General features: G+C 41.9%; 1 protein-coding gene across 1 annotated transcript in view; it reads left to right on the forward strand.

The window, feature by feature from the left end:
* The window catches only part of LOC121531191 (alpha-aminoadipic semialdehyde synthase, mitochondrial-like), a 49,181-nt gene that overhangs the window by 17,456 nt on the left and 5,000 nt on the right, over positions 1-26,725 (forward strand). Inside the window, 12 exon segments of the mRNA XM_045213022.1 lie at positions 6,973-7,100; positions 7,622-7,770; positions 8,436-8,574; positions 12,838-12,905; positions 20,071-20,192; positions 20,435-20,564; positions 22,500-22,610; positions 23,930-24,038; positions 24,458-24,598; positions 24,725-24,892; positions 24,986-25,081; positions 25,731-25,846. Of these exon segments, the coding sequence (XP_045068957.1) occupies positions 6,973-7,100; positions 7,622-7,770; positions 8,436-8,574; positions 12,838-12,905; positions 20,071-20,192; positions 20,435-20,564; positions 22,500-22,610; positions 23,930-24,038; positions 24,458-24,598; positions 24,725-24,892; positions 24,986-25,081; positions 25,731-25,846 (1,477 nt within the window).

Below are 26,725 nucleotides of genomic sequence, written 5' to 3' on the forward strand. Positions count from 1 at the left end.
GTTGTGAGTGTTTTTTATAGGGCAGGGCAGCTCTAACCAACATCTCCAATCTCGTCTCATTGATTGGACTCCAGGTTAGCTGACTCCTGACTCCAATTGGAGGTCATTAGCTTAGGGGTTCACATACTTTTTCCAACCTACACTGTGAATGTTTAAATGATACATTCAATAAAGACAAGAAAAATACAATAATTTGTGTGTTATTAGTTTAAGCGCACTGTGTTTGTCTATTGCTGTGACTTAGATGAAGATCAGATAAAATGTTATGACCAATATATGCAGACATTCAGGTAATTCCAAAGGGTTCACATACTTTTTCTTGCCACTGTATGTAAATGTCAAATTTCAGTGTTTTATTTTTTTATACATTTGCAAACATGTCTAAAAACCTGTTTTTGCTTTGTCATTATGAGGTATTTGTCATTATGAGGAGAAAAAATGATTTAATCCATTTTAAAATAAGGCTGTAACGTAACAAAATGTGGAAAAAGTGAAGGGGTCTGAATACTTTCTGAATGCACTTCAGAAAGTATTCATACCTCTGGACTTATTCCACATTTTGTTGTGTTACAGCCTGAATTGAAAATTGATAAAATATATATTTTCTCACCCATCTACACACAACGCCCCATAATGACAAAGTGAAAACATGTTTTTAGAAATGAAATACAGAAATATCTAATTTACATTAGTATTCACACCCCTGAGTCAATACATGTTAGAATACCCTTTGGCAGCGATTACAGCTGTGAGTCTTTCTGGGTAAGTCTCTAAGAGCTTCGCACTCCTGGATTGTAAAAAAATGTGCACGTTATTCTTTTAAAAATTATTGTTGATCATTGCTAGACAGACATTTTGAACTCTTGCCATAAATTCAAGCTGATTTTAAGTCAAAACTGTAATTTAAAGTCAGACCTACAAAGATGGTCTCAATGCACAAATTCAAGCTCTTTTCAGACATTAATTTCCATCGTTAAGATTAACATACTTCCTCTGATAAACTTTTACAGCTCTAGGATTCCCCTCTCACCCCCACTGGGATATTGGAAGAAACTGCAAACCTTGATTTCCAAATGTATATGGAGGGGAAAGCGCCCTCGGCTCAAAATGTCCACTTTACAAAGACTGAAGTGTTCTGGAGGCCAAAACATCCCCAATCTTAAATTATATTTCTTTATTCTACGCCCTCTACATGTATGTGTGTGTGAACCCCAGTGGCCTGGCGCCCCCCGGAGGAGAATATAACAAAGCCGAACAGGCTCCAAGATCTGGTATACAGTATTCCAACATCTCTATCAAAAAAGCCAAACTCACCTTTGGCCATATCATCACGTAAATGCTTACAATATGGCGTTCAATGGGGAGCCATTGCAAATATACTATTAATCATCAACCACATATGCCATTGTTTAATAATTACAGTCTCCTCTTGGATGGCCAGCCAATACCTTTTCCAGTTTGGAGTGAGAGGGGAATTCATACTCTCTCTGCTATTGTGGAGTGTTGTAGCCTACTTGTGTTGAAAAAAGCAATACGATCTGCCAGGGTCTTCATTTTTCTCCCCCCCCGCTACATTCTGCTCTACGTGCTTATGGAATACCATGGGGTTTTGATCTAGTATCTCATCCTATCCACAAAATAATGACAGCAAGGGCAAGTAAGGGCATAGTCTCCAAATTATATATATTCAAACCAACGTGTTACCAATTACAAATCTATTCAAAATGGAACAAAGGTATACCAGCAGTAGATATTAACTGGAGTACTGTCTGGTCCAATATCACATTTTCATCAAGATACCCAAATCACCAAAGGACCCACTACAATTTTGCCCATGTGAGTTATGCGACTAAACGTTTTTTTCCAGGTGAACATAAACTCAACCCCAGTCTGTATGCTCTGCCCCCAGGGTACTTCTAGCACATTTATTCATATGGTCTGGAAGTGCCCAGAGGTTTTCTTCTTTTGGCAAGCTGTGGCTTTGTCATTATCAGGCATTTTGTCGAAACCCATCCCATGTCTGCCCAATGTGCTACTGCTTAATGATGACTCTTCACTGAACTTAACAAGCAGGCAGAAAGGATTTGGCTTGCCGGCCCAACAGCAGCTAAGAGAATGGTTGCCTTACGATGGCAAGCCCCACACTCTGCCACATCAGAAATGTATTTATTTATTCATGGGCATAGCTCAACCTGAACTGTCAATCTCTCAACTGCATGGTGAAAGTCAGAGGATAGTAACATATGGACAACAATACTTGGCAGTATAAAATCATTACTTTAAGATATTTACTTAAGTAAGCAGGTCCGGTGGGGGTGTAAATGTTTTTTTTGTTTTATAAACAATTTTATAAAAACTTAATCACAAAAAGCTGTAACTAGGCCACTCAGGATCATTCAGTGTAATCTTAGTAAGCAGCTCAAGTGGCCTTGTGTTTTAGGTTATTGTCCTGTTGAAATGCGAATTTTTCTCCCAGTGTCTGTTGGAAAGCAAACGGAACCAGGTTTTCTTCTAGGATTTTGCCTGTGCTTGGCTCTATTCCGTTTATTTTTATTCAAAAAAAAACTCTGTAGTCATTACCGATGACAAGCATACCCATAACATGATACAGCCACCACCATGCTTGAAAATATGGAGAATGGTACTCAGTGATGTGTTGTGTTGGATTTGCCCCAAACATAATGCTTTGTATTCAGGACATAACGTTTATTTATTTGCCGCTTTTATTTTTATTTTTACTTTAGTGCCTTATTGCAAACATATTTTGGAATATTTGTATACCTTCTTTTCACTCTGTCATTTAAGTTAGTATTGTGGAGTAACTACAATGTTGTTGATCCATCCTTAGTTTTCTTGTATCACAGCCATTATCTGTAACTGATTTAAAGTCACCATTAGCCTCACGGTTTCCTTCCTCTTTGGCAACTGAGTTAGGAAGGGCGCCTGTATCTTTGTAGTGACTGGGTATATTGATACACCATCCAAAGTGTAATTCATAACTTCACCATGCTCAAAGGGATATTCAATGTCTGCTTTTTTATTTTTTACCCATCTACCAATAGGTGCCCTTCTTTGTGAGGCATTGGAAAACCTCCCTGGTCTTTGGTTGAATCTGTTTGAAATTAACTGTTCGACTGAGGGACCTTACAATTATCTGTGTGTGGGGTACAGAGATGAAGTAGTCATTCAAAAATCATGTAAAAAATATTGCACACAGTGAGTCCATGCAACGTATTATGTGACTTGTTAAGCACATTATTTACTCCTGAACATATTTAGGCTTGCCATAACAGAGGGGTTGAATACTTCTTGACTCCAGACATTTCAGCTTTTCATTTGTAATTAATTTAATAACATAATTCCTTTGACATTTATTGGGGTATTGTGTGTAGGCCAGTGACACAATCTCATTTTAATCCATTTTAAATGAAGGCTGTAACACAACAAAATGTGGGAAAAGTCAAGGGGTGTGAATACTTTCTGAAGGCATATAATATACAGTGCCTTCAGAAAGTATTCAGACCACTTGACTTTTTCCACATTTTGTTACGTTACAGCTTTATTCAATAATTCATTACATTGTTTTTTTCCCCCCTCGTCAATATACACGCATTACCCCCATAATGGCAAAGCAAAAACAGGTTTGTATACACTTTTGCTAATTCATAAAAAATTATAATATCACATTTAGTGGTCCTCTGTAGCTCAGCTGGTAGAGCACGGCGCTTGAAACGCCAAGGTAGTGGGTTCGATCCCCGGGACCACCCATACACAAAAATGTATGCACGCATGACTGTAAGTCGCTTTGGATAAAAGCGTCTGCTAAATGGCATATTATTATTATTATTATTTACATAAGTATTCAGACCCTTTACTCAGTATTTTGTTGAAGCACCTTTGGCAGCGATTATCGCCTCGTCTTCTTGGGTATGACGCTACAAGCTTGGCACACCTGTATTTGGGGAGTTTCTCCCATTGTTCTCTGCAGATCCTCTCAAGCTCTGTTAGGTTGAATGGGAAGCGTCGCTGCACAGCTTTTTTCATGTCTCTCCAGAGATGTTCGATCGGGTTCAAGTCCGGGCTCTGGCTGGGCCACTCAAGGACATTCAGAGACTTGTCCAGAAGCCACTCCTGCGTTGTCTTGGCTGTGTGCTTAGGGTTGTTGTCCTGTTGGAAGATGAACCTTCGCCCCAGTCTGAGGTCCTGAGCGCTCTGGAGCAGGATTTTATCAAGGATCTCTCTGTACTTTGCTCCGTTAATCTTTCCCTCGATCCTGACTAGTCTCCCAGTCCCTGCCCCTGAAAAACATCCCCACAGCATGATGCTGCCTCCACCATGCTTGGTGCCAGGTTTCCTCCAGACGTGACGCTTGGCATTCAGGCCAAAGACTTCAATCTGGGTTTCATCAGACCCAGATAATCTTGTTTCTCATGGTCTGAGTCCTTTAGGTGCCTTTTGGCAAACTCCAAGTGGGCTGTCATGTACCTTTTACTGAGGAGTGTCTTCCGTTTGGCCACTCTACCATTAAGGCCTGATTGGTGGAGTGCTGCAGAGATGGTTGTCCTTCTGGAAGGTTCTCCCATCTCCACAGAGGAACTCTAGAGCTCTGTCAGAGTGACCATCGGTTTCTTGGTCACCTCCTTGACCAAGGCCCTTCTCCCCCGATTGCTCAGTTTGGCCGGGCGGCCAGCTCTAGGACGAGTCTTGGTGGTTCCAAACTGCTTCCATTTAAGAATGATGGAGGCCACTGTGTTCTTGGCGACCTTCAATAATGCAGACATGTTTTGGTAGCCTTCCCCAGATCTGTGCCTCGACACAATCCTGTCTCGGAGCTCTACAATTCCTTCGACCTCATGGCTTGGTTTTTGCTCTGACATGCACTGTCAACTGTTGGACCTTTACAGTGGGGAAAAAAAGTATTTAGTCAGCCACCAATTGTGCAAGTTCTTCCACTTAAAAAGATGAGAGAGGCCTGTAATTTTCATCATAGGTACACGTCAACTATGACAGACAAAATGAGAAAAAAAAATCCAGAAAATCACATTGTAGGATTTTTAATGAATTTATTTGCAAATTATGGTGGAAAATAAGTATTTGGTCACCTACAAACAAGCAAGATTTCTGGCTCTCACAGACCTGTAACTTCTTCTTTAAGAGGCTCCTCTGTCCTCCACTCGTTACCTGTATTAATGGCACCTGTTTGAACTTGTTATCAGTATAAAAGACACCTGTTCACAACCTCAAACAGTCACACTCCAAACTCCACTATGGCCAAGACCAAAGAGCTGTCAAAGGACACCAGAAACAAAATTGTAGACCTGCACCAGGCTGGGAAGACTGAATCTGCAATAGGTAAGCAGCTTGGTTTGAAGAAATCAACTGTGGGAGCAATTATTAGGAAATGGAAGACATACAAGACCACTGATAATCTCCCTCGATCTGGGGCTCCACGCAAGATCTCACCCTGTGGGGTCAAAATGATCACAAGAACGGTGAGCAAAAATCCCAGAACCACACAGGGGGGACCTAGTGAATGACCTGCAGAGAGCTGGGACCAAAGTAACAAAGCCTACCATCAGTAACACACTACGCTGCCAGGGACTCAAAACCTGCAGTACAAGACGTGTCCCCCTGCTTAAGCCAGTACATGTCCAGGCCCGTCTGAAGTTTGCTAGAGTGCATTTGGATGATCCAGAAGAGGATTGGGAGAATGTCAGATGAAACCAAAATATAATTTTTTGGTAAAAACTCAACTCGTCGTGTTTGGAGGACAAAGAATGCTGAGTTGCATCCAAAGAACACCATACCTACTGTGAAGCATGGGGGTGGAAACATCATGCTTTGGGGCTGTTTTTCTGCAAAGGGACCAGGACGACTGATCCGTGTAAAGGAAAGAATGAATGGGGCCATGTATCATGAGATTTTGAGTGAAAACCTCCTTCCATCAGCAAGGGCATTGAAGATGAAACGTGGCTGGGTCTTTTCAGCATGACAATGATCCCAAACACACCGCCCGGGCAACGAAGGAGTGGCTTCGTAAGAAGCATTTCAAGGTCCTGGAGTGGCCTAGCCAGTCTCAGATCTCAACCCCATAGAAAATCTTTGGCGGGAGTTGAAAGTCCGTATTGCCCAGCGACAGCCCCAAAACATCACTGCTCTAGAGGAGATCTGCATGGAGGAATGGGCCAAAATACCAGCAACAGTGTGTGAAAACCTTGTGAAGACTTACAGAAAACGTTTGACCTGTGTCATTGCCAACAAAGGGTATATAACAAAGTATTGAGAAACTTTTGTTATTGACCAAATACTTATTTTCCACCATAATTTGCAAATAAATTCATAAAAAATCCTACAATGTGATTTTCTGGATTTTTTTCCCTCATTTTCTCTGTCATAGTTGACGTGTACCTATGATGAAAATTACAGGCCTCTCTCATATTTTTAAGTGGGAGAACTTGCACAATTGGTGGCTGACTAAATACTTTTTTTCCCCACTGTATATAGACAGGTGTGTGCCTTTTCAAAATCATGTCCAATCAATTGAATTTACCACAGATGGAGTATGTTATCTCAAGTATGTTAAATGGAAACAGGATGCACCTGAGCTCAATTCCAAGTTTTATAGCAAAGGGTCTGACTACTTATGTAAAGGAGTATTTATGTCTGTAATAAAGCCGTTTTGTGGGGAAAAACTCATTCTGATTGGCTGGGCTTGGCTTCCAATGGGTCGGCCTGGCTCCCAATTGGGTGGGCCTATGCCCTACCAGGCCCACCCATGGCTGCACCCCTGCCTAGTCATGTGAAATCCATAGATTAGGGCCTAATGAAATGATTTCAATTGAACTGTAATTCAGCAAAACCTTTGTTGTTGCATGTTGCGTTCATTTTTGTTTAGTATATTAACATATGAATGTATTTGTTCTGTGAGCAGTGTCACATGGTGAACATTAAAATATCCCTCTCTGATTTCAGACATGTCCCGAGTGTACGCCACCGTTCTGAGTCGTCACCACCACCTGATTAGGAAAAGCGATGGTGTTTACGATTCCCTGGAGTACGAGTATCACCCGAAAATGTACACATCACACTTCAGAACCAGCGTGAGTCTGCCTTTCCCCTCTGCCACCACCAGTTCAGCCGGTTCACCTGTTCCTGCTGCTCAGCTAAGAGTTGTGACCCCATTGGCCCAGCCACCTTGCTCTACCTCTGAAGCCCGAGCTGATTGGCTCACCTGCCCCTGGTTAAGCCCTCGTGGGGGAAGGGCAGGGTCATGTGGAGCCAGCATGTTCTCATGTTACAAAACACAGGCAATAGTGGCTTACAGTCTGTCAGTGGGTGACCTCCCTGTACAAGCAGAGAAGTCAAAAATGCTTATGTAGTTTGTTGGTTTTGGAACTGGGTTTATGGATGTCTTGTCAATATGTTTTGCAGAAATGCCAAAGACTAGTTGTCAGTGGTAGTATAATTGATTTAAGTGGTAATGGCAGTAGTAACAGCAGCAGCATTAGTGATATCAGTGGGAGTGTTGGAGAAGTAGTGGAAGCAATTGCATCACTAATTCAACAACTTGTTAGACTCACTAGTTTTTGACGCATCCTGGTCTTTGTCCTCCCGACCTCAGGTTGCGCCTTACACCACTTGCCTAATCAACGGCATCTACTGGGACCCTCAGACGCCACGGCTCCTGAGGCGGCTGGATGCCCAGAGGCTCCTGAGGCACGTCAAGCCCTCAGCCGCTGCTACCGAGGGATGGCCAGAGCTACCCCACAAGTAAGCCCTAACCCCCCCCCTTCTGCATCAGAAAAAGCTTCTATTAGTTTGTGTATTTGTTCTAACGTGAGACTCAATTGTTACGTAATCAGCTGAGGAATTGGATTTGCGATAAGAACTGGTACTATCGCAGTCAGAAGCCTGCCATAGGTGATTGCGGTTGAACTGGTTGAACCTGCCATAGGTGATTGATAAACACTCTTATATGGACTTTTCTTATTCTCTCTCTCTCTCTCTCTCTCTCTCTCTCTCTCTCTCTCTCTCTCTCTCTCTCTCTCTCTCTCTCTCTCTCTCTCTCTCTCTCTCTCTCTCTCTCTCTCTCTCTCTCTCTCTCTCTCTCTCTCTCTCTCTCTCTCTCTCTCTCTCTCTCTCTCTCTCTCTCTCTCTCTCTCTCTCTCTCTCTCTCTCTCTCTCTCTCTCTCTCTCTCTCTCTGCCCAACTCCCCATTGAATCCACAGAGTATTTTGGTTTGAGAGATGGTAAGACGAGGTGCTGGGGTAAGGTACGCTGAGCCATCAGCATGTTTTGGTTTTTGAGGTTTAGTTTGCTTGGGGAGAGGGTTGTGTGGAATGTAGCCATACAAGCACAAAACAAAAGCTCAGGTTATGTTTGTCCGTTCAGGCTTACCGTACTGTAGATGCCACTGCTTGCCAGTGATGGCCGCTTTGCCAGCGATGGCCACTTGGAATGGTAATTCTGTTCTTTGCTGAATTAATATGTGCTTCCCGGCTCTGTCTTACTCAGCTGCTCTCGGATGCCACCAGGCCCGTTGAAGAAGAGGACTTCTCACCTCAAGTCAGAGATGTGAGTACCACATGAACAAATCCCTATTACTCAATCATTTTTGCATCATAAAAGACTATGGACTTGAAACCTAGACATAGCTTGACATCTTAAGCAAAGGGTGGTATAGGGTGGCAGGTAGCCTAGCGGTTAGAGCGTTGGGCCAGTAACCGAAAGGTTGCTGGTTCGAATACCCGAGCTGACAAGGTGAAAATCTGTCTGTGCCATTGAGCAAGACATTTAACCCTAATTTCCTCCAGGAACGCCATACTATTATGGCTGACCCTGTAAAACAACAGATTTCACTGGACCTATCTGGTGTGTGACAATAAAACATAAAATAACTAGTTATTACATTATTTGCTATATGTGATAATAGCTAACCAAGGTCTAGTTGGTGGCTGCATTGTGTGTTTTTTGCTCTAAAGTATGTTGGTTTCAGGAGGCCACATTTAAGTTCATAATCTGTATACAGATGGACCCAAAAAAATCTTTTGACTTTTGGACTAAAGTTGTCATGCGATATTGTCCTGTTTAAGCCATTGTGCTGTAGTAGAACCATAGAAAGTGTCCGTTTCCGAATACCCGTACTTGTGTTCTAAATGGTAGGCATTTTGTGTATGCGAACATTTTTAGTTTTATGAAATGTAGAAAGTTGAGTGCTTTACATGCCAGGATGTCATACTCATTTCGGCTTTTCATCTAGTACAATTCGCTGCACACTATTTAGGAAGACAAGACCTACGTGTGTTTGACAACAGCTGATAATCAGCTGATGGGATGCGCTGGACCAAAATGAACAAAATGCGGTAATCAACGCAATTGCACATTCTCAGTATGATGAGCCTGGTGTGCTGAGATTTGATTACGGCATTCATTTTTACTAAACGGTGTGTTCTAAATACTATGTAGTACGATTAGTAGCCAGAATGCAGTTTAAGTAAGTAGTAGGCAAGCCAGATTTCAGACACGGCCAGTGACTTGTTTTGTCAGACTTTTGTTTTTGTCAGTTATGGCAGATTTATTTATTTATTTATTTTATTATATATATATATATATATATATATAGTAACAGTCAAAAGTCTGGACACACCTACTCATTCAAGGGTTTTTCTTTATTTTTACAATTTTTTACATTGTAGAATAATATTGAAGACATCAAAACTATGAAATAACACATATGGAATCATGTAGTAACCAAAAAAGTATTAAACAAATCAAAATATATTTTATATTTGAGGTTCTTCAAATAGCCACCATTTGCCTTGATGACAGCTTTGCACACTCTTGGCATTCTCTCAACCAGCTTCATGAGGTAGTCACCTGGAATGCATTTCAATAAACAGGTGTGCCTTCTTAAAAGTTAATTTGTGGAAGACCAAGTCCATATTATGGCAAGAACAGCTCAAATAAGCAAAGAGAAACGATAGTCCATCATTACTTTAAGACATGAAGGTCAGTCAATCCAAAAAATGTCAAAAACTTTGAAAGTTTCTTCAAGTGCAGTCGCAAAAACCATCAAGCGCTATGATGAAACTGGCTCTCATGAGGACCGCCACAGGAATGGAAGACCCAGAGTTACCTCTGCTGCAGAGGATAAGTTCATTGCCAGCCTCAGAAATTGCAGCCCAAATAAATGCTTCAGAGTTAAGTAACAGATACATCTCAACATCAACTGTTCAGAGGAGACTGTGTGGATCAGGTCGTCATGGTCGATTTGCTGCAAAGAAACCACTACTAAAGGACACTAACAACAAGAAGAGACTTGCTTGGGCCAAGAAACATGAGCAATGGACATTAGACAAATTGGAGATTTTTAGTTCCAACCGCCGTGGCTTTGTGAGACACGGTGTGGGTGAACGGATGATCTCTGCATGTGTATTTCCCACCGTGAGGCATGGAGGAGGTGGTGTTATGGTGTGGGGGTGCTTTTCTGGCGACACTGTCTGATTTTAGTTAGGTTTCAAGGCACACTTGACCAGCATGGCTACCACAGCATTCAGCAGCGATACGCCATCCCATCTGGTTTGGGCTTAGTGGGACTATTATTTGTTTTTCAACAGGACAATGACCCAACACACCTCCAGGCTGTGTAAGGGCTATTTTACCAAGAAGGAGAGTGATGGAGTTCTGCATCAGATGACCTGGCCTCCACAATCCTCCGACCTCAACTCAATTGAGATGTTTTGGGATGAGTTGGACCGCAGAGTGAAGGAAAATCTGCCAAAAAGTGCTCAGCATATGTGGGAACTCCTTCAAGACTGTTGGAAAAGCATTCCAGGTGAAGCTGGTTGAGAGAATGCCAAGAGTGTGCAAAGCTGTCATCATGGCAAAGGGTGGCTATTTGAAGAATCTCAAATATACAATATTTTGATTTGTTTAACACTTTTTTTGGTTACTACATGATTCCATATGTGTTATTTCATAGTTTTGATGTCCTCAGTATTATTCTACATTGTATAAAATAGTAAAAAATTAAGAAACACTGGAAACTTTTGACTGGTAGTGTGTGTGTGTGTGTGTGTGTGTGTGTGTGTACACACACACACACACACACACACACACACACACACACACACACACACAGTGGGGAGAACAAGTATTTGATACACTGCCGATTTTGCAGGTTTTCCTACTTACAAAGCATGTAGAGGTCTGTAATCTTTATCATAGGTACACTTCAACTGTGAGAGACGGAATCTAAAACAAAAATCCAGAAAATCACATTGTATGATTTTTAAGTAATTAATTTGCATTTTATTGCATAACATAAGTATTTGATCACCTACCAACCAGTAAGAATTCCGGCTCTCACAGACCTGTTAGTTTTTCTTTAAGAAGCCCTCCTGTTCTCCACTCATTACCTATATCAACTGCACCTGTTTGAACTCGTTACCTGTATAAAAGACACCTGTCCACACACTCAATCAAACAGACTCCAACCTCTCCACAATGGCCAAGACCAGAGAGCTGTGTAAGGACATCAGGGATAAAATTGTAGACCTGCACAAGGCTGGGATGGGCTACAGGACAATAGGCAAGCAGCTTGGTGAGAAGGCAACAACTGTTGGCGCAATTATTAGAAAATGGAAGAAGTTCAAGATGACGGTCAATCATCCTCGGTCTGGGGCTCCATGCAAGATCTCACCTCGTGGGGCATCAATGATCATGAGGAAGGTGAGGGATCAGCCCAGAACTACACGGCAGGACCTGGTCAATGACCTGAAGAGAGCTGGGACCACAGTCTCAAAGAAAACCATTAGTAACACACTACGCCGTCATGGATTAATATCCTGCAGCGCACGCAAGGTCCCCCTGCTCAAGCTGGCGCATGTCCAGGCCCGTCTGAAGTTTGCCAATGACCATCTGGATGATCCAGAGGAGGAATGGGAGAAGGTCATGTGGTCTGATGAGACAAAAATAGCTTTTTGGTCTGAACTCCACTTGCCGTGTTTGGAGGAAGAAGAAGGATGAGTACAACCCCAAGAACACCATCCTAACCATGAAGCATGGAGGTGGAAACATAATTATTTTGGGATGCTTTTCTGCAAAGGGGACAGGACGACTGCACCGTATTGAGGGGAGGATGGATGGGGCCATGTATCGCGAGATCTTGGCCAACAACCTCCTTCCCTCAGTAAGAGCATTGAAGATGGGTCGTGGCTGGGTCTTCCAGCATGACAACAACCCAAAACACACAGCCAGGGCAACTAAGGAGTGGCTCCGTAAGAAGCATCTCAAGGTCCTGGAGTGGCCTAGCCAATCCAATAGAAAATCTTTGGAGGGAGCTGAAAGTCTGTATTGCCCAGCGACAGCCCCGAAACCTGAAGGATCTGGAGAAGGTCTGTATGGAGTAGTGGGCCAAAATCCCTGCTGCAGTGTGTGCAAACCTGGTCAAGACCTACAGGAAACATATGATCTCTGTAATTGCAAACAAAGGTTTCTGTACCAAATATTAAGTTCTGCTTTTCTGATGTATCAAATACTTATGTCATGCAATAAAATGCAAATGAATTACTTAAAAATCATACAATGTGATTTTCTGGATTTTTGTTTTAGATTCCGTCTCTCACAGTTGAAGTGTACCTATGATCAAAATTACAGACCTCTACATGCTTTGTAAGTAGGAAAACCTGCAAAATCGGCAGTGTATCAAATACGTGTTCTCCCCACTGTGTGTGTGTATGTGTGTGTGTGTATATATATATATATATATATATATATATTTTTATTTTTTATATTTAACCAACAGCAAACAGTTTTTACATCTTTCCTCCATTGAAGGCTGTGATAACGTCAAACGGAAAGCTTACTCCAAAGTTTGAATACATTGAAGAACTTCGTGAACGTAGGTAAGATTGCATGTCAATATATCTAGTGGTTTGACTTTGAGAATGGCTTTCTTGTTTTAATGACTGATGGCATATTTTGTGCATTTGTTAGATGTTTTAAGTGTCACTGTGTTATAACTGTAAGCTATAAAAATAGTCGCACACTATATATAAACTCCCAGTAATTTATTGGGTAAAACACCAACGTTTCTTCAGGGTAATGTCATGAATGCTTGAACCTGGTCATGTAGACAAACAGTGCAATTAGTGCAACCAATGACAATAGTGAGTGGTGTGTCATAGTTATTAGGTTGATTAGAATGAAATGAGTGAAACTGTTAAGAGCATGTTGAATATATTAAGCTATTGTAATCACATGGGAACATAATTAAATATTGTATATAATATTAGCATCAACATATTGTACATTATAGTTTAATTTAATTTCACTCAATTTCAATATAAAAACTCAGCAAAAAAAGAAACGTCCTCTCACTGTCAACTGTTTATTTTCTGCAAACTTAACATGTGTAAATATTTGTATGAACATAAGATTCAACAACTGAGACAAGTTCCACGGACATGTGACTAACAGAAATTGAATAATGTTTCCCTGAACAAAGGGGGGGTCAAAATCAAAAGTAAGTCAGTATCTGGTGTGGCCACCAGCTGCATTAATTACTGCAGTGCATCTCCTCCTCATGGACTGCACCAGATTTGCCAGTTCTTGCTGTGAGATGTTACCCCACTCTTCCACCAAGGCACCTGCAAGTTCCCGGACATTTCTGGGGGGAATGGCCCTAGCCCTCACCCTCCGATCCAACAGGTCCCAGACATGCTCAATGGGATTGAGATCCGGGCTCTTCGCTGGCCATGGCAGAACACTGACATTCCTGTCTTGCAGGAATTCACGCACAGAACGAGTAGTATGGCTGGTGGCATTGTCATGCTGGAGGGTCATGTCAGGATAGGCCTGCAGGAAGGGTACCACATGAGGGAAGAGGAAGTCTTCCCTGTAACACACAGCGTTGAGATTGCCTGCAATGACAAGCTCAGTCCGATGATGCTGTGACACACCGCCCCAGACCATGACGGACCCTCCACCTCCAAATCGATCACGTGGCTGGGTTTGTGCCCATAGACGATGTTGTTGCCGGTGATGTCTGGTGAGGACCTGCCTTAAAACAGGCCTACAAGCCCTCAGTCCAGCCTCTCTGAGCACTGATGGAGGGATTGTGCGTTCCTGGTGTAACTCGGGCAGTTGTTGTTGCCATCCTGTACCTGTCCCGCAGGTGTGATGTTCGGATGTACCGATCCTGTGCAGGTGTTGTTACGCGTGGTCTGTCACTGCAAGGACTATCAGCTGTCCGTCCTGTCTCCCTGTAGCACTGCCTCAGGCATCTCACAGTACGGACATTGCAATTTATTGCCCTGGCCACATCTGCAGTCCTCATGCCTTCTTGCAGCATGCCTAAGGCACGCTCACACAGATGAGCAGGGACCCTGGGCATCTTTCTTTTGGTGTCCTAAGTTTTCATAACTGTGAACTTAATTGCCTACCATCATGTTAGTGTCTTAACGACAGTTCCACAGGTGCATGTTCATTAATTGTTTATGGTTCATTGAACAAGCATGGGAAACATTGTTTAAACCCTTTACAATGAAGATCTGTGAAGTTATTTGGATTTTTACGAATTATCTTTGAAAGACAGGGTCCTGAAAAAGGGAAGTTTATATTTAATTGTTTCAAATTTCATAATTGTTTTGTTACATGTCATCTTTTAGTTGAACCATAATGCGTAATAAGCAACATCAACAGGGGTAACATTTTGGCTGTACACTGATAAGCTGTAGAAATAATATATTAATTTATAAGACTTGTTCATACAAAATAATTGTTCATAAGAAGGGCCTGAGGTCAGTCAATATTCAGACCACTAGGGGTTAATGTTTTTAGATGGGAGATCCAGTAGGCCTTCCTCTGTAGTAGTAGGGTCTCGATGTTACCTCCTCTCCTTGGTAGAGCAACATGCTCAATGCCTGTGTATTTGAGGGAGGACATAGGATGGTTCGCTTCAACAAAGTGAGCTGCTACTGGATAGTCAGTGTTCTTACACCTGATTGAGCTGCGGTGTTCAGCTATGCGTTGTTTTAATTGTCTTTTCATTTGTCCTATGTAGGCTTTCCCACATGAACAGGTGATAAGATAGATGACTCCCTTTGTCTTGCATGAGATGATACGCCTAACAGGTATTTTTCGACCTGTATGTGGGTGTCTGAAGGATGTTTTTGTAATGCTATTGCACTGTGCGCATGAGCCACATTTGTAGTTCACATTTGGAAAGGGTGTCTAAGTGGGCTCAGTGGGCAGGTACGATCTCATTAAGCTGTCCCCAATATTGAGGCCACGCTTAATTTTTTTGTCTGATTGCAGAATATGCCAGTGTACTTAATGCAAAATACTGTTGCATTGTTGTTTCTTTGGTTTAGTTTTGAGCAACTCCTCTCTTGGTTTTGGGGAATTTATCATCATTGTAGCATCAAGAGTTTTGTCCTTGTAGCCTCTCATTTTGAATGTATCTGTCATTTTCTTAGCATTGCTGTCAATCTGATGCGTTTAACCCTGCATAACTGGCTATATGGTAGACCATTCTTGAGGGGAATGGGATGCATACTATCCGCACTTAGCAGGGTATTGTGGTCTGTGTGCTTTGTGTATAAGTCTGTGTGTAATGCATCATTCTCTTTGATGATTCTTAAGTCCAGGTAGTTAATTTTTTCTCATCAGTCTACATGGTGAATTTGAGATATTCAGAGTTTGGAATTAATTTAGTTCCTGCTGACTTCCTTCCCAGAACACAAAGACCTGATCTATGTATCTCTTCCGTAGGAGGATTTTAGAAAGTAGGGGGCATGTCTGTTTTGTAAATGTGTGTTTCCTCAAATTGTCCCACATACAGGTTCGCATAGTTGGGGGCAAAGGGGGAGCCCATGGCTACACCCCTGTGTTATAAGAAAATAGATTTTACTGTTGAAGTCAGTGATGTTTAATATGTTCTTTCTTTCATGTTATAATTATTAAACAGCATTTGTCTATAATAATACCTTTGATCTGAAAATGCATTTCCTGCACAAATTGTATGCTAGTTTGGTAAGCTTTATGTTGTTGGCGTTGTGTTTTCCAATAAATACATCTGATGAAATTACTTTGGTAAATATGCCTGTCACATCATAAAGGTAAAGCTACCAATCTAAGGAAGAAATCTCTAAAGATTCCTTTACAGGTAAAATGTTCACTTGTTTTCACGTATTTTGACAATTAGATTAGTTTGTAGTCTCAGTTTGTAGTAATCATACTGTAGCATAACATAGGCATAGCATAGCATTAGCATAGCATAGCATACCCAGTGAGCAGCATAGCAAATGCAGCAATAGACTGCATGTGCTTAAAAGCTTGTTATTCCCCTTCCTCATTGTCTGGTCGAGCTCAGGCTTAAAGGTCCCAAACAGTCATTCTGATTCCCATGTAAAATAGCCTTTTGAGTGACTAAAACATCACCCATAATATTTTTCCAGATTAAAAAAATACTCAACATTTTAGAAATTACTTTCTCTCAGGTCAAACTACCAGGAAGACTGAAAAGACAGACTGATTGGGCGGGAAGCTAGTAGGCTGAGTGGGCGGGGAGCTCACCTTGACTGGCGGTTCTTTGAAAACGCCTATGTCAAGCAACATGGATGCAGTGTTGCAGTAAGATTCTCAAGCAAATGTGCTGATACACAAAGCAACTCAAACAATATTGTAATTGCATGCAACGTCCAATCCTGTCATACACCGCATCATGGTTTCACAAATGATTTGTTTATCCAACTGTTTGGTTATTGTAAAAGCATCAATATAGACAAAATGTTGGATGTATAATTTAGCTAGCTAGCCCAAATGGAATTGTCAGTACTGTTTATCAAGCTAGCTAGCTAGTTCAGGGACCATCAATAAATTACACAATGTACTGTAATTGAGACAATATTTTCATGTTTCATGCACACCTTTTAGTTTTCTCATTAAATGCTTTGAATAGTTGTATATGAATTTCGACAATTTATAGTTGGAGGTTAAGTCATTGAAATTTGGAGCAATTGGAATTTTAACATATTGTACCATGTACAAGTAAATGCTAAAATAAAGGAAATACCAAAGGTGTCGGAATAGGGCGTTGGGCCACCGCGAGTCAGAACCGCTTCAATGCACCGTGGCATAGATTGTACAAGTGTCTGGAACTCTATTGGAGGGATGCGACACCATACTTCCATGAGAAATTCCATAATTTGGTGTTTTGTTGATGGTGGTGGAAAACGCGGTCTCAGGCGCGCCGCTCCGGGATCTCCCATAATTATTCGATTGTGTTGAGATCTTGTGACTGAGATGGCCATGGCATATGGTTTACATCGTTTTCATGCTCATCAAACCATTAAATGACCACTCGTACCCTGTATATGGGGGCATTGCCATCCTATGGGGGCATAGCCATGGTAGCCAAAATAATGGCCTGCTCAGCATTTTATACATGACCCTAAGCATGATGGGATGTTAATTGCTTAATTAACTCAGGAACCACACCTGTGTGGAAGCACCTGCTTTCAATATACTTTGTATCCCTCATTTACTCAAGTGTTTCCATTATTTTGGCAGTTACCTCTACATTTGTGTAATTTACCAATTGTCCCTAACTAGCCCCATAGGTACAGTGAGGGGAAAAAAGTATTTGATCCCCTGCTGATTCTGTACGTTTGCCCACTGACAAAGACATGATCATGCTATAATTTTAATGGTGGGTTTATTTGAACAGTGAGAGACAGAATAACAACAACAAAATCCAGAAAAATGCATGTCAAAAATGTTATAAATTGATTTGCATTTTAATGAGGGAAATAAGTATTTGACCCCTCTGTAAAACATGACTTAGTACTTGGTGGCAAAACCCTTGTTGGCAATCACAGAGGTCAGATGTTTCTTGTAGTTGGCCACCAGGATTGCACACATCTCAGGAGGGATTTTGTCCCACTCCTCTTTGCAGATCTTCTCCAAGTCATTAAGGTTTCGAGCCTGACGTTTGGCAATTCGAACCTTCAGCTCCCTCCACAGATTTTCTATGGGATTAAGGTCTGGAGACTGGCTAGGCCACTCCAGGACCTTAATGTGCTTCTTCTTGAGCCACTCCTTTGTTGCCTTGGCTGTGTGTTTTGGGTCATTGTCATGCTGGAATACCCATCCACGATCCATTTTCAATGCCCTGGCTGAGGGAAGGAGGTTCTCACCCAAGATTTGACGGTACATGGCCCCGTCCATCGTCCCTTTGATGCGGTGAAGTTGTCCTGTCCCCTTAGCAGAAAAACACCCCCAAAGCATAATGTTTCCACCTCCATGTTTGACGGTGGGGATGGTGTTCTTGGGGTCATAGGCAGCATTCCTCCTCGTCCAAACACGGCGAGTTGAGTTGATGCCAAAGAGCTCGATTTTGGTCTCATCTGACCACAACACTTTCACCCAGTTCTCCTCTGAATCATTCAGATGTTCATTGGCAAACTTCAGACGGGCCTGTATATGTGCTTTCTTGAGCAGGGGGACCTTGCGTGCGCTGCAGGATTTCAGTCCTTCACGGCGTAGTGTGTTACCAATTGTTTTCTTGGTGACTATGGTCCCAGCTGCCTTGAGATCATTGACAAGATCCTCCCGTGTAGTTCTGGGCTGATTCCTCACCATTCTCATGATCATTGCAACTCCACGAGGTGAGATCTTGCATGGAGCCCCAGGCAGAGGGAGATTGACAGTTATTTTGTGTTTCTTCCATTTGCGAATAATTGCACCAACTGTTGTCACCTTCTCACCAAGCTGCTTGGCGATGGTCTTGTAGCCCATTTCAGCCTTGTGTAGGTCTACAATCTTGTCCCTGACATCATTGGAGAGCTCTTTTGTCTTGGCCATGGTGGAGAGTTTGGAATCTGATTGATTGATTGCTTCTGTGGACAGGTGTCTTTTATACAGGTAACAAGGTGAGATTAGGAGCACTCCCTTTAAGAGTGTGCTCCTAATCTCAGCTCATTACCTGTATAAAAGACACCTGGGAGCCAGAAATCTTTCTGATTGAGAGGGGGTCAAATACTTATTTCCCTCATTAAAATGCAAATCAATTTATAACATTTTTGACATGCGTTTTTCTGGATTTTGTTGTTGTTATTCTGTCTCTCACTGTTCAAATAAACCTACCATTAAAATTATAGACTGATAATTTCTTTGTCAGTGGGCAAACGTACAAAATCAGCAGGGGATCAAATACTTTTTTCCCTCACTGTATATCCAAAGTGAACCCAAATTTACCACGGTCATTACGATTGAGTCGCGTGCAGCTGCACTCCGAATTGATGATTACTTGTGTGTTGCCTGCTGTGTGCATGTGGGCAGGATTAAAACAAACCCAACCTTCATTTACATTGCAATACAGTCACGACCACAAAACTCCGTTTTGGACGAGACTGACTTTATGACCATAATTATCCTATTTACACGTTGGTCAATTTTGATATTAGAATAAATATTTCGGACACATTTCGGTGCCACAGGCTGTTTTCTAAATGAGAAGTTGGTTTTTAATGGCAGTTGCTCTTTAAATGCATGGGAGTGTATTTGGGCCAGTGTATTTAAGTATTTTCAAATACATTCCAATATTCAACTACCTGTTTTTTCAAATAAAGGTTATCTGAATACTTCTTTTGAAATGAAATGAAAAGTAATTTAAATACCTGAAATAGTATTTGAACACAGGTCTGGCTTTGATTGATGTAATATACATTATCACAGTGCATCAGCTTGGGTTTTTCACTAAAACTCTGAATGTCTTTCATTATTAGTGTGATTTGCTCGGCTGTAAGATGCTAGCTCCATTGGTTAAGTACTAATTTCTTAGGAGGATGCTATTAAAACTGGATCATTTATATTAAAATCATTGTATACCATATCTGCTTGGTAAGAAAATCCCACCTTGGTTATAATTCTGAGCAAGATTGCTTGTGTTCAGGTTCTCATTATGCGTGTGTGTGAGAAAGAGGGAGATGAACTATGGATTTGTGTGTGTGTGTGTGTGATGGTTTTATTCTGTGCTCTCACTGTGTATAAACCCCTTACCCTCAGTGAGCAAGCAAAGATCATGAAGAAGAGTGGAATGAAACGAGTGCTACTACTGGGCTCAGGTTATGTGTCGGGCCCTGTCATCGAGTACCTCACCCGGGACATAGGGACTCAAGTCACTGTAGGTAAGGCTCTGAAAAGGAAATGGTGCACCATACTCACTATATTCACAAATACCCAGCTGATGATGAATTAGTTATTAAAATGTTTAACTGGATGCACAGCAAATGTATCGTGTACTCATTTTAGCTCATTTAAATCTAAGCTGTATCCCCGGCCCATTTTGTTTTCAAATGTCAATTTTACTCAAAGCTTTCACCCCTCCCATCTCTCTCACAGCTGTTATCTATGTCTCCTTGTGTTCTAGCATCAGTGTTGTTGACCCAGGGAGAGGAGTTGGCAGGGAAATACCCCAACACCATCCCAGTCATGCTGGATGTCACCAGTCAGGAGGGCCAGTTGGAGTCCCTGGTCAAAGACCATGACTTAGTCATTAGGTACACACACACATACACATACACATACACATATAAACACACACAGGGTCTCCACCGAGCTAGGTAAATCTGCTTTTAGGTTTAATACATTTCATCTTGACGTTCTGGTGCTGTTTGGGCAATTTTAAAGTATTGAATGGGGATATATTTGTGGATGAATGGAACTGTTTTTCAGGATGATTTGCAATGTTTTATTTGTTTTTACCATGACTGTGTTTTTGTATTCGTTTGTGTGTATATACAGTACCTGTCCAAAGTTTCGACACACCTACTCATTCCAGGGTTTTTCTTAATTTTTACTATTTTCTACATTGTAGAATAATAGTGACGATATCAAAACTATGAAATAACACAAAAGGAATCATGTAATAACCAAAAAAGTGTTAAACAAATCAGAATATATTTTATATTTGAGATTCTTCAAAGTAGCCACCCTTTGCCTTGATGAAAGTTTTGCACACTCTTGGCATTCTCTCAATCAGCTTCACCTGGAATGCTTTTCCAACAGTCTTGAAGGAGTTCCCACATATGCTGAGTACTTGTTGGCTGCTTTTCCTTCACTCTGCGGTCCAACTCATCCCAAACCATCTCAATTGGGTTGAGGTGGGGGCAATGTGGAGGCCAGGTCATCTGATGCAGCACTCCATCACTCTCCTTTTTGGTAAAATAGCCCTTACACAGCCTGTAGTTGTATTGGGTCATTGTCTTGTTGAAAAATAACTAAGCCCAAACCAGATGGGATGGCGTATCGCTGCAGAATGCTGTGGTAGCCATGCTGGTTAAGTGTGCCTTGAATTCTAAATAAATCACAGACAGTGTCACCAGCAAAGCACCATCGCACCTCCTCCATGCTTCACAGTGGGAAGCACACATGCGGAGATCATCCGTTCACCTACTCTGCGTCTCACAAAGACACGGCGGTTGGAACCAGAAATCTCCAATTTGGACAGATTTACACCGGTCAAATGTCCATTGCTCGTGTTTCTTGGCCCAAGCAAGTCTCTTCTTCTTATTGGTGTCCTTTAGTAGTGGTTTCTTTGCAGCAATTCAACCATGAAGGCCTGATTCACGCAGTCTCCTCTGAACAGTTGATGTTGAGATGTGTCTGTTACTTGAACTCTGTGAAGAATTTATTTGGGCTGCAATTTTGAGGCTAGTAACTCTAATTAGGTAACTCTGGGTCTTCCTTCCTGTGGCGGTCCTCATGAGAGCCAGTTTCATCATAGCGCTTGATGGTTTTTGCGACTGCACTTTTCCGGATTGACTGACCTTCATGTCTTAAAGTAATGATGGACTGTTGTTTCTCTTTGCTTATTTGAGCTGTTCTTGCCATAATATGGACTTGGTCTTTTACCAAATAGGGCTATCTTCCCCCCCCACCTTGTCACGACACAACTGATTGGCTCAAACACATTAAGAAGGAAAGAAATTCCACAAATGAACTTTTAACAAGGCGCACCTGTTAATTGAAAAGCATTCCAGGTGACTACCTCATGAAGCTGGTTGAGAGAATGCCAAGAGTGTGCAAAGCTGTCATCAAGGCGAAGTGTGGCTACTTTGAAGAATCTCAAATATATTTTGATTTGTTTAACACTTTTTTTTGGTTACTACATGATTCCATATGTGTTATTTCATAGTTTTGAAGTCTTCACTATTATTCTACAGTGTAGAAAATATTGAAAATAAAGAAAAACCCTTGAATGAGTAGGTGTGTCCAAAGTTTTGACCGATAGTGTATGAATGCGTGTATGTGTGTGTGTTTAATGTGTATTTTATATTGTATTATACAGGGCGCATTTGGAAAAGAGACCTAGGTCTCAATATGTCTTCCCTGTCAAAATAAATGTTAAATAGAATTTAAAAACACATACACATGAGGTGAATGAGAGGTGAAAATGTGTCATTGTCACATGTACTCTGCCATTTATGTTTCAGTATGCTGCCGTATGGGTATCACCCTGTGATCGCCAAGCACTGCATCAACAAGAAGGTGAACATGGTGACTGCCAGCTACCTGAGTCCAGCCATGAAGGACCTCCAACAGAGGTGGGAGAGAAGTGTATGGGGAGTAGAGGAGATTCCTCTAGTTGTTAAAGTAGGAGTGAGAGGGATAGGGGTTAGGGGAAAACATATCTATGTAGAAGTGGAGATTAAATGGAGAATGTGTTTCATCTTGTCTTAAAGGCCCAGTGAAGTCAAAACGTGATTTTCCTGTGTATTATACACTGAGTATACCAAACATTAGGAACACCTTCCTAATATTGAGTTGCATTCCCCCTTTTGCCCTCAGAACAGCCTCAATTCGTCCGGACATGGACTCTACAACGTTTTGAAAGCATTCCATAGTAATACTGGCCCATGTTGACTCCAATGTTTCCCACAGTTGTGTTAAGATGGCTGGATGTCCATTGGGTGGTGGACCATTCTTGATACACACAGGGAAACTTTTGAGCGTCAAAAACCCAGCAGCATTGCAGTTCTTGACACAAAACGGTGCGCCTGGCACCGACTACCATACCCCGTTCAAAGGCACTTCAATCTTTTGTCTTGCCCATTCACCCTCTGAATGGCACACATACACAATCCGTGTCTCAAGGCTTAAAAATCCTTCTTTAACCTGTCTCCTCCCCATCATCTACACTGATTGAAGTGGATTTAACAAGTGACATCAATAAGGGATCATGGCTTTCACCTGGATTCACCTGGTCAGTGTATGTCATGGAAAGAGCAGGTGTCAATGTTTTGTACACTCAGTGTATATATTTCCACACGACGAGGTGTATAATACTGTGAAAATTATGATAATGCCCTTTTAGAGTAAGAGCTGTTTGAAAAGACCGCCTGAAATTTAAACCTGTTTAGGTGGGATGGAGTTTTGGCTTGCCTGGCGACATCACCAGGCGATATAAGTTAATAAACCAATAACAAAGAGAGTTTCAAACCTCTCTGCTAATGACAGTGAGTTTTCAGGTTACATATCCCTCCCATTAGGCTCGTCCAATTAGGCCCCTCACTCAGACCACTCCCAGACAGTCCTAGCAAAATTCTTGCTTGAGAAATTGCTCTTTGCTAAGAAGCTATTTTTGTTTCTTTTTGACGATTGTTTTTATTAAACACAAATCACAGTAAGGTACTGAATTTTTACCCAGAAATTATTTGATATTGAGATAAAAATGGCTGCATTGGACCTTTATTGCTAATCGTGGGCTATTTGATACACAATTGACTAGTTGTAAGCTACAGGCAGGCACCAAGACACTTGATCTAATTGCTTGAGATGGCATTAGTCAGAATAAGCTACTAGTCAAGTGAATGTATTATCTCTACGTGTGGCTGAGTGTGTTTGTCTGTGTGTTTCCTTTCAGTGCTGAGGAAGCTGGCATCACCATAGTAAATGAGATGGGCCTGGACCCTGGCATCGACCACATGCTGGCTATGGAGTGCATCGACCAAGCCAAGGCGGACGGCTGCACTGTGAGTGAAACGTGAGGGAGATTGTGAAAGAATCTAGTATAAGTGATTTGTGCGTTTGAGAGCGAGTGTTTTGGTGATTGTGGCATCTGTACACATACGGGATTGTGTGTGTGTGTGCTGTGCATATAATGAATGATTGAGCGTATGTCGAAGGGATGAGTGGCATCTTGTCAGTTTCCTTGGCAGTCATATTGATTGCGGGCCCAACAGATTGAAACACCATGTGTCTTCGATTTGTTCATTTTCCCCCCATCTTGATGAGAAGATGAACGGACTGTACTATCACACAGGAAAATTGACAAATGTGCCAGCATGTTGACAACGCATTTGACTAGTCAATGCACAAAACATTTGATAAATGTGGATGTGCAAATTGTGTTTTAAATCAATTTACGTGTGTGTGTGTGTGTGTGTTTTAGATTGAGTCATACAGTTCATTCTGTGGTGGACTCCCTGCACCAGAGTGCTCAGACAATCCTCTGCGCTACAAATTCAGCTGGAGTCCTTACGGAGTCCTCCTCAATACCATCAGCCCTGCCATCTTCCTCAAGGACAACAAGGTACAGTAGCCATCTAGGATCAGCAGATCCTCCCCAAATCCTAAACTTAACCATTAGGGACGGGATTGCAAAACTGTCCCAGGATCAGTGTCTAGGAGTAACTTCATCCTCCTCTGTGTCCCCCAGGTGGTGAGCATCCCAGCGGGCGGAACTCTGATGGAGTCTACGGCTCCCATGGACTTCATGCCTGGCTTCAACCTGGAGGGCTTCCCCAACCGCGACAGCACCAAATACGCTGAGCAATACGGCATTGAGTCGGCCCACACACTCATCAGAGGAACACTCCGCTTCAAGGTACTGCCAACACCAGGGTGGTGAGTATGGCGTTACTGTCAATCTCGATAGTTCTGTGTCACTTTGGATAAATCTTGTATTTCTGTCCCACAGGGTTTCTCCAAGGCCATGAGTGGCTTTGTGAAGTTGGGTCTGATCAACACTGACCCCTGCCCCATGGTAGAGCATACCTCTGCTCCTGTCTCCTGGGTAAATATAATGATACTTATAACAGCTTTAAAAGACAAGTTAACTTTTTTGGAACCAAATCTCAATTTTTTACCCTTTTTTATTTTTTTTGGCCATTTCACTTGGTTTTGAGAAGCATACTCCACCAGTGATAGACTTCTTCAGGCTCGTTCTGCAGATGCAGGGGCACAGATAAAACATAAACAAAGGCTCCAAAAACACCCAAATACATCCTTTGAGAAACAGCAACGCTCTCAGTATAGTGATGCAGGTCTTTAGATGTTATACACATTAAATTGGCATTCTGAACTTTATCCTTAACGGTATATTCCATTTTGTTGGACTCGACCGATACTTTTCAGTGTGCTTTCTCGTTCCCATTGTGGTGATTAAAGCCTGTGCATGCTCACACACAGAGAAGTATTGCTCAATTCCAACTAAATTGAATATAACGTTGGGGATTGAGGTATTTTACATAAAGAATTTAGATTTTAAAAAATTAGAACTTGTCCTTTAATTTACTTTTAACTTAATTTAGAATATGCTTTTCATAAATGGTTATTAAAGTACCAGGATACACCGAGCAAACGCTGCATCACACTAGAGCTACAATGCAGATTTGATTGACAAGACTGAACAAAAAAGATTTTAAAAAATCCCTGTGCAACAGAAAGAGATGCTGTGTATACAGATGGGCTTGCCCCTGTCTACCAATGACGAGGCATTTGAGGGAGCAGTCTATGACCGCATCGGCCAAGACGACTTCAAGATGGAGACACTCAAATGGTGAGAGGCTCAAGTCCTGACCAGATACAGTGAGGGGAAAAAAGTATTTGATCCCCTGCTGATTTTGTACGTTTGCCCACTGACAAAGAAATGATCAGTCTATAATTTTAATGGTAGGTTTATTTGAACAGTGAGAGACAGAATAACAACAACAAAATCCAAAAAAACGCATGTCAAAAATGTTATGAATTGATTTGCATTTTAATGAGGGAAATAAGTATTTGACCCCTCTGCAAAACATGACTTAGTACTTGGTGGCAAAACCCTTGTTGGCAATCACAGAGGTCAGACGTTTCTTGTAGTTGGCCACCAGGTTTGCACACACCTCAGGAGGGATTTTGTCCCACTCCTCTTTGCAGATCTTCTCCAAGTCATTAAAGTTTTGAGGCTGACGTTTGGCAACTCGAACCTTCAGCTCCCTCCACAGATTTCCTATGGGATTAAGGTCTGGAGACTGGCTAGGCCACTCCAGGACCTTAATGTGCTTCTTCTTGAGCCACTCCTTTGTTGCCTTGGCCGTGTGTTTTGGGTCATTGTCATGCTGGAATACCCATCCATGACCCATTTTCAATGCCCTGGCTGAGGGAAGGAGGTTCTCACCCAAGATTTGACGGTACATGGCCCCGTCCATCGTCCCTTTTGATGCGGTGAAGTTGTCCTGTCCTCTTAGCAGAAAAACACCCCCAAAGCATAATGTTTCCACCTCCATGTTTGACGGTGGGGATGGTGTTCTTGGGGTCATAGGCAGCATTCCTCCTCCTCCAAACACGGCGAGTTGAGTTGATGCCAAAGAGCTCCATTTTGGTCTCATCTGACCACAACACTTTCACCCAGTTCTCCTCTATATCATTCAGATTCATTGGCAAACTTCAGACGGGC

The sequence above is a fragment of the Coregonus clupeaformis genome, unplaced genomic scaffold (genome assembly GCF_020615455.1).
Source record: "Coregonus clupeaformis isolate EN_2021a unplaced genomic scaffold, ASM2061545v1 scaf0073, whole genome shotgun sequence".
Lineage (NCBI taxonomy): Eukaryota > Metazoa > Chordata > Actinopteri > Salmoniformes > Salmonidae > Coregonus > Coregonus clupeaformis.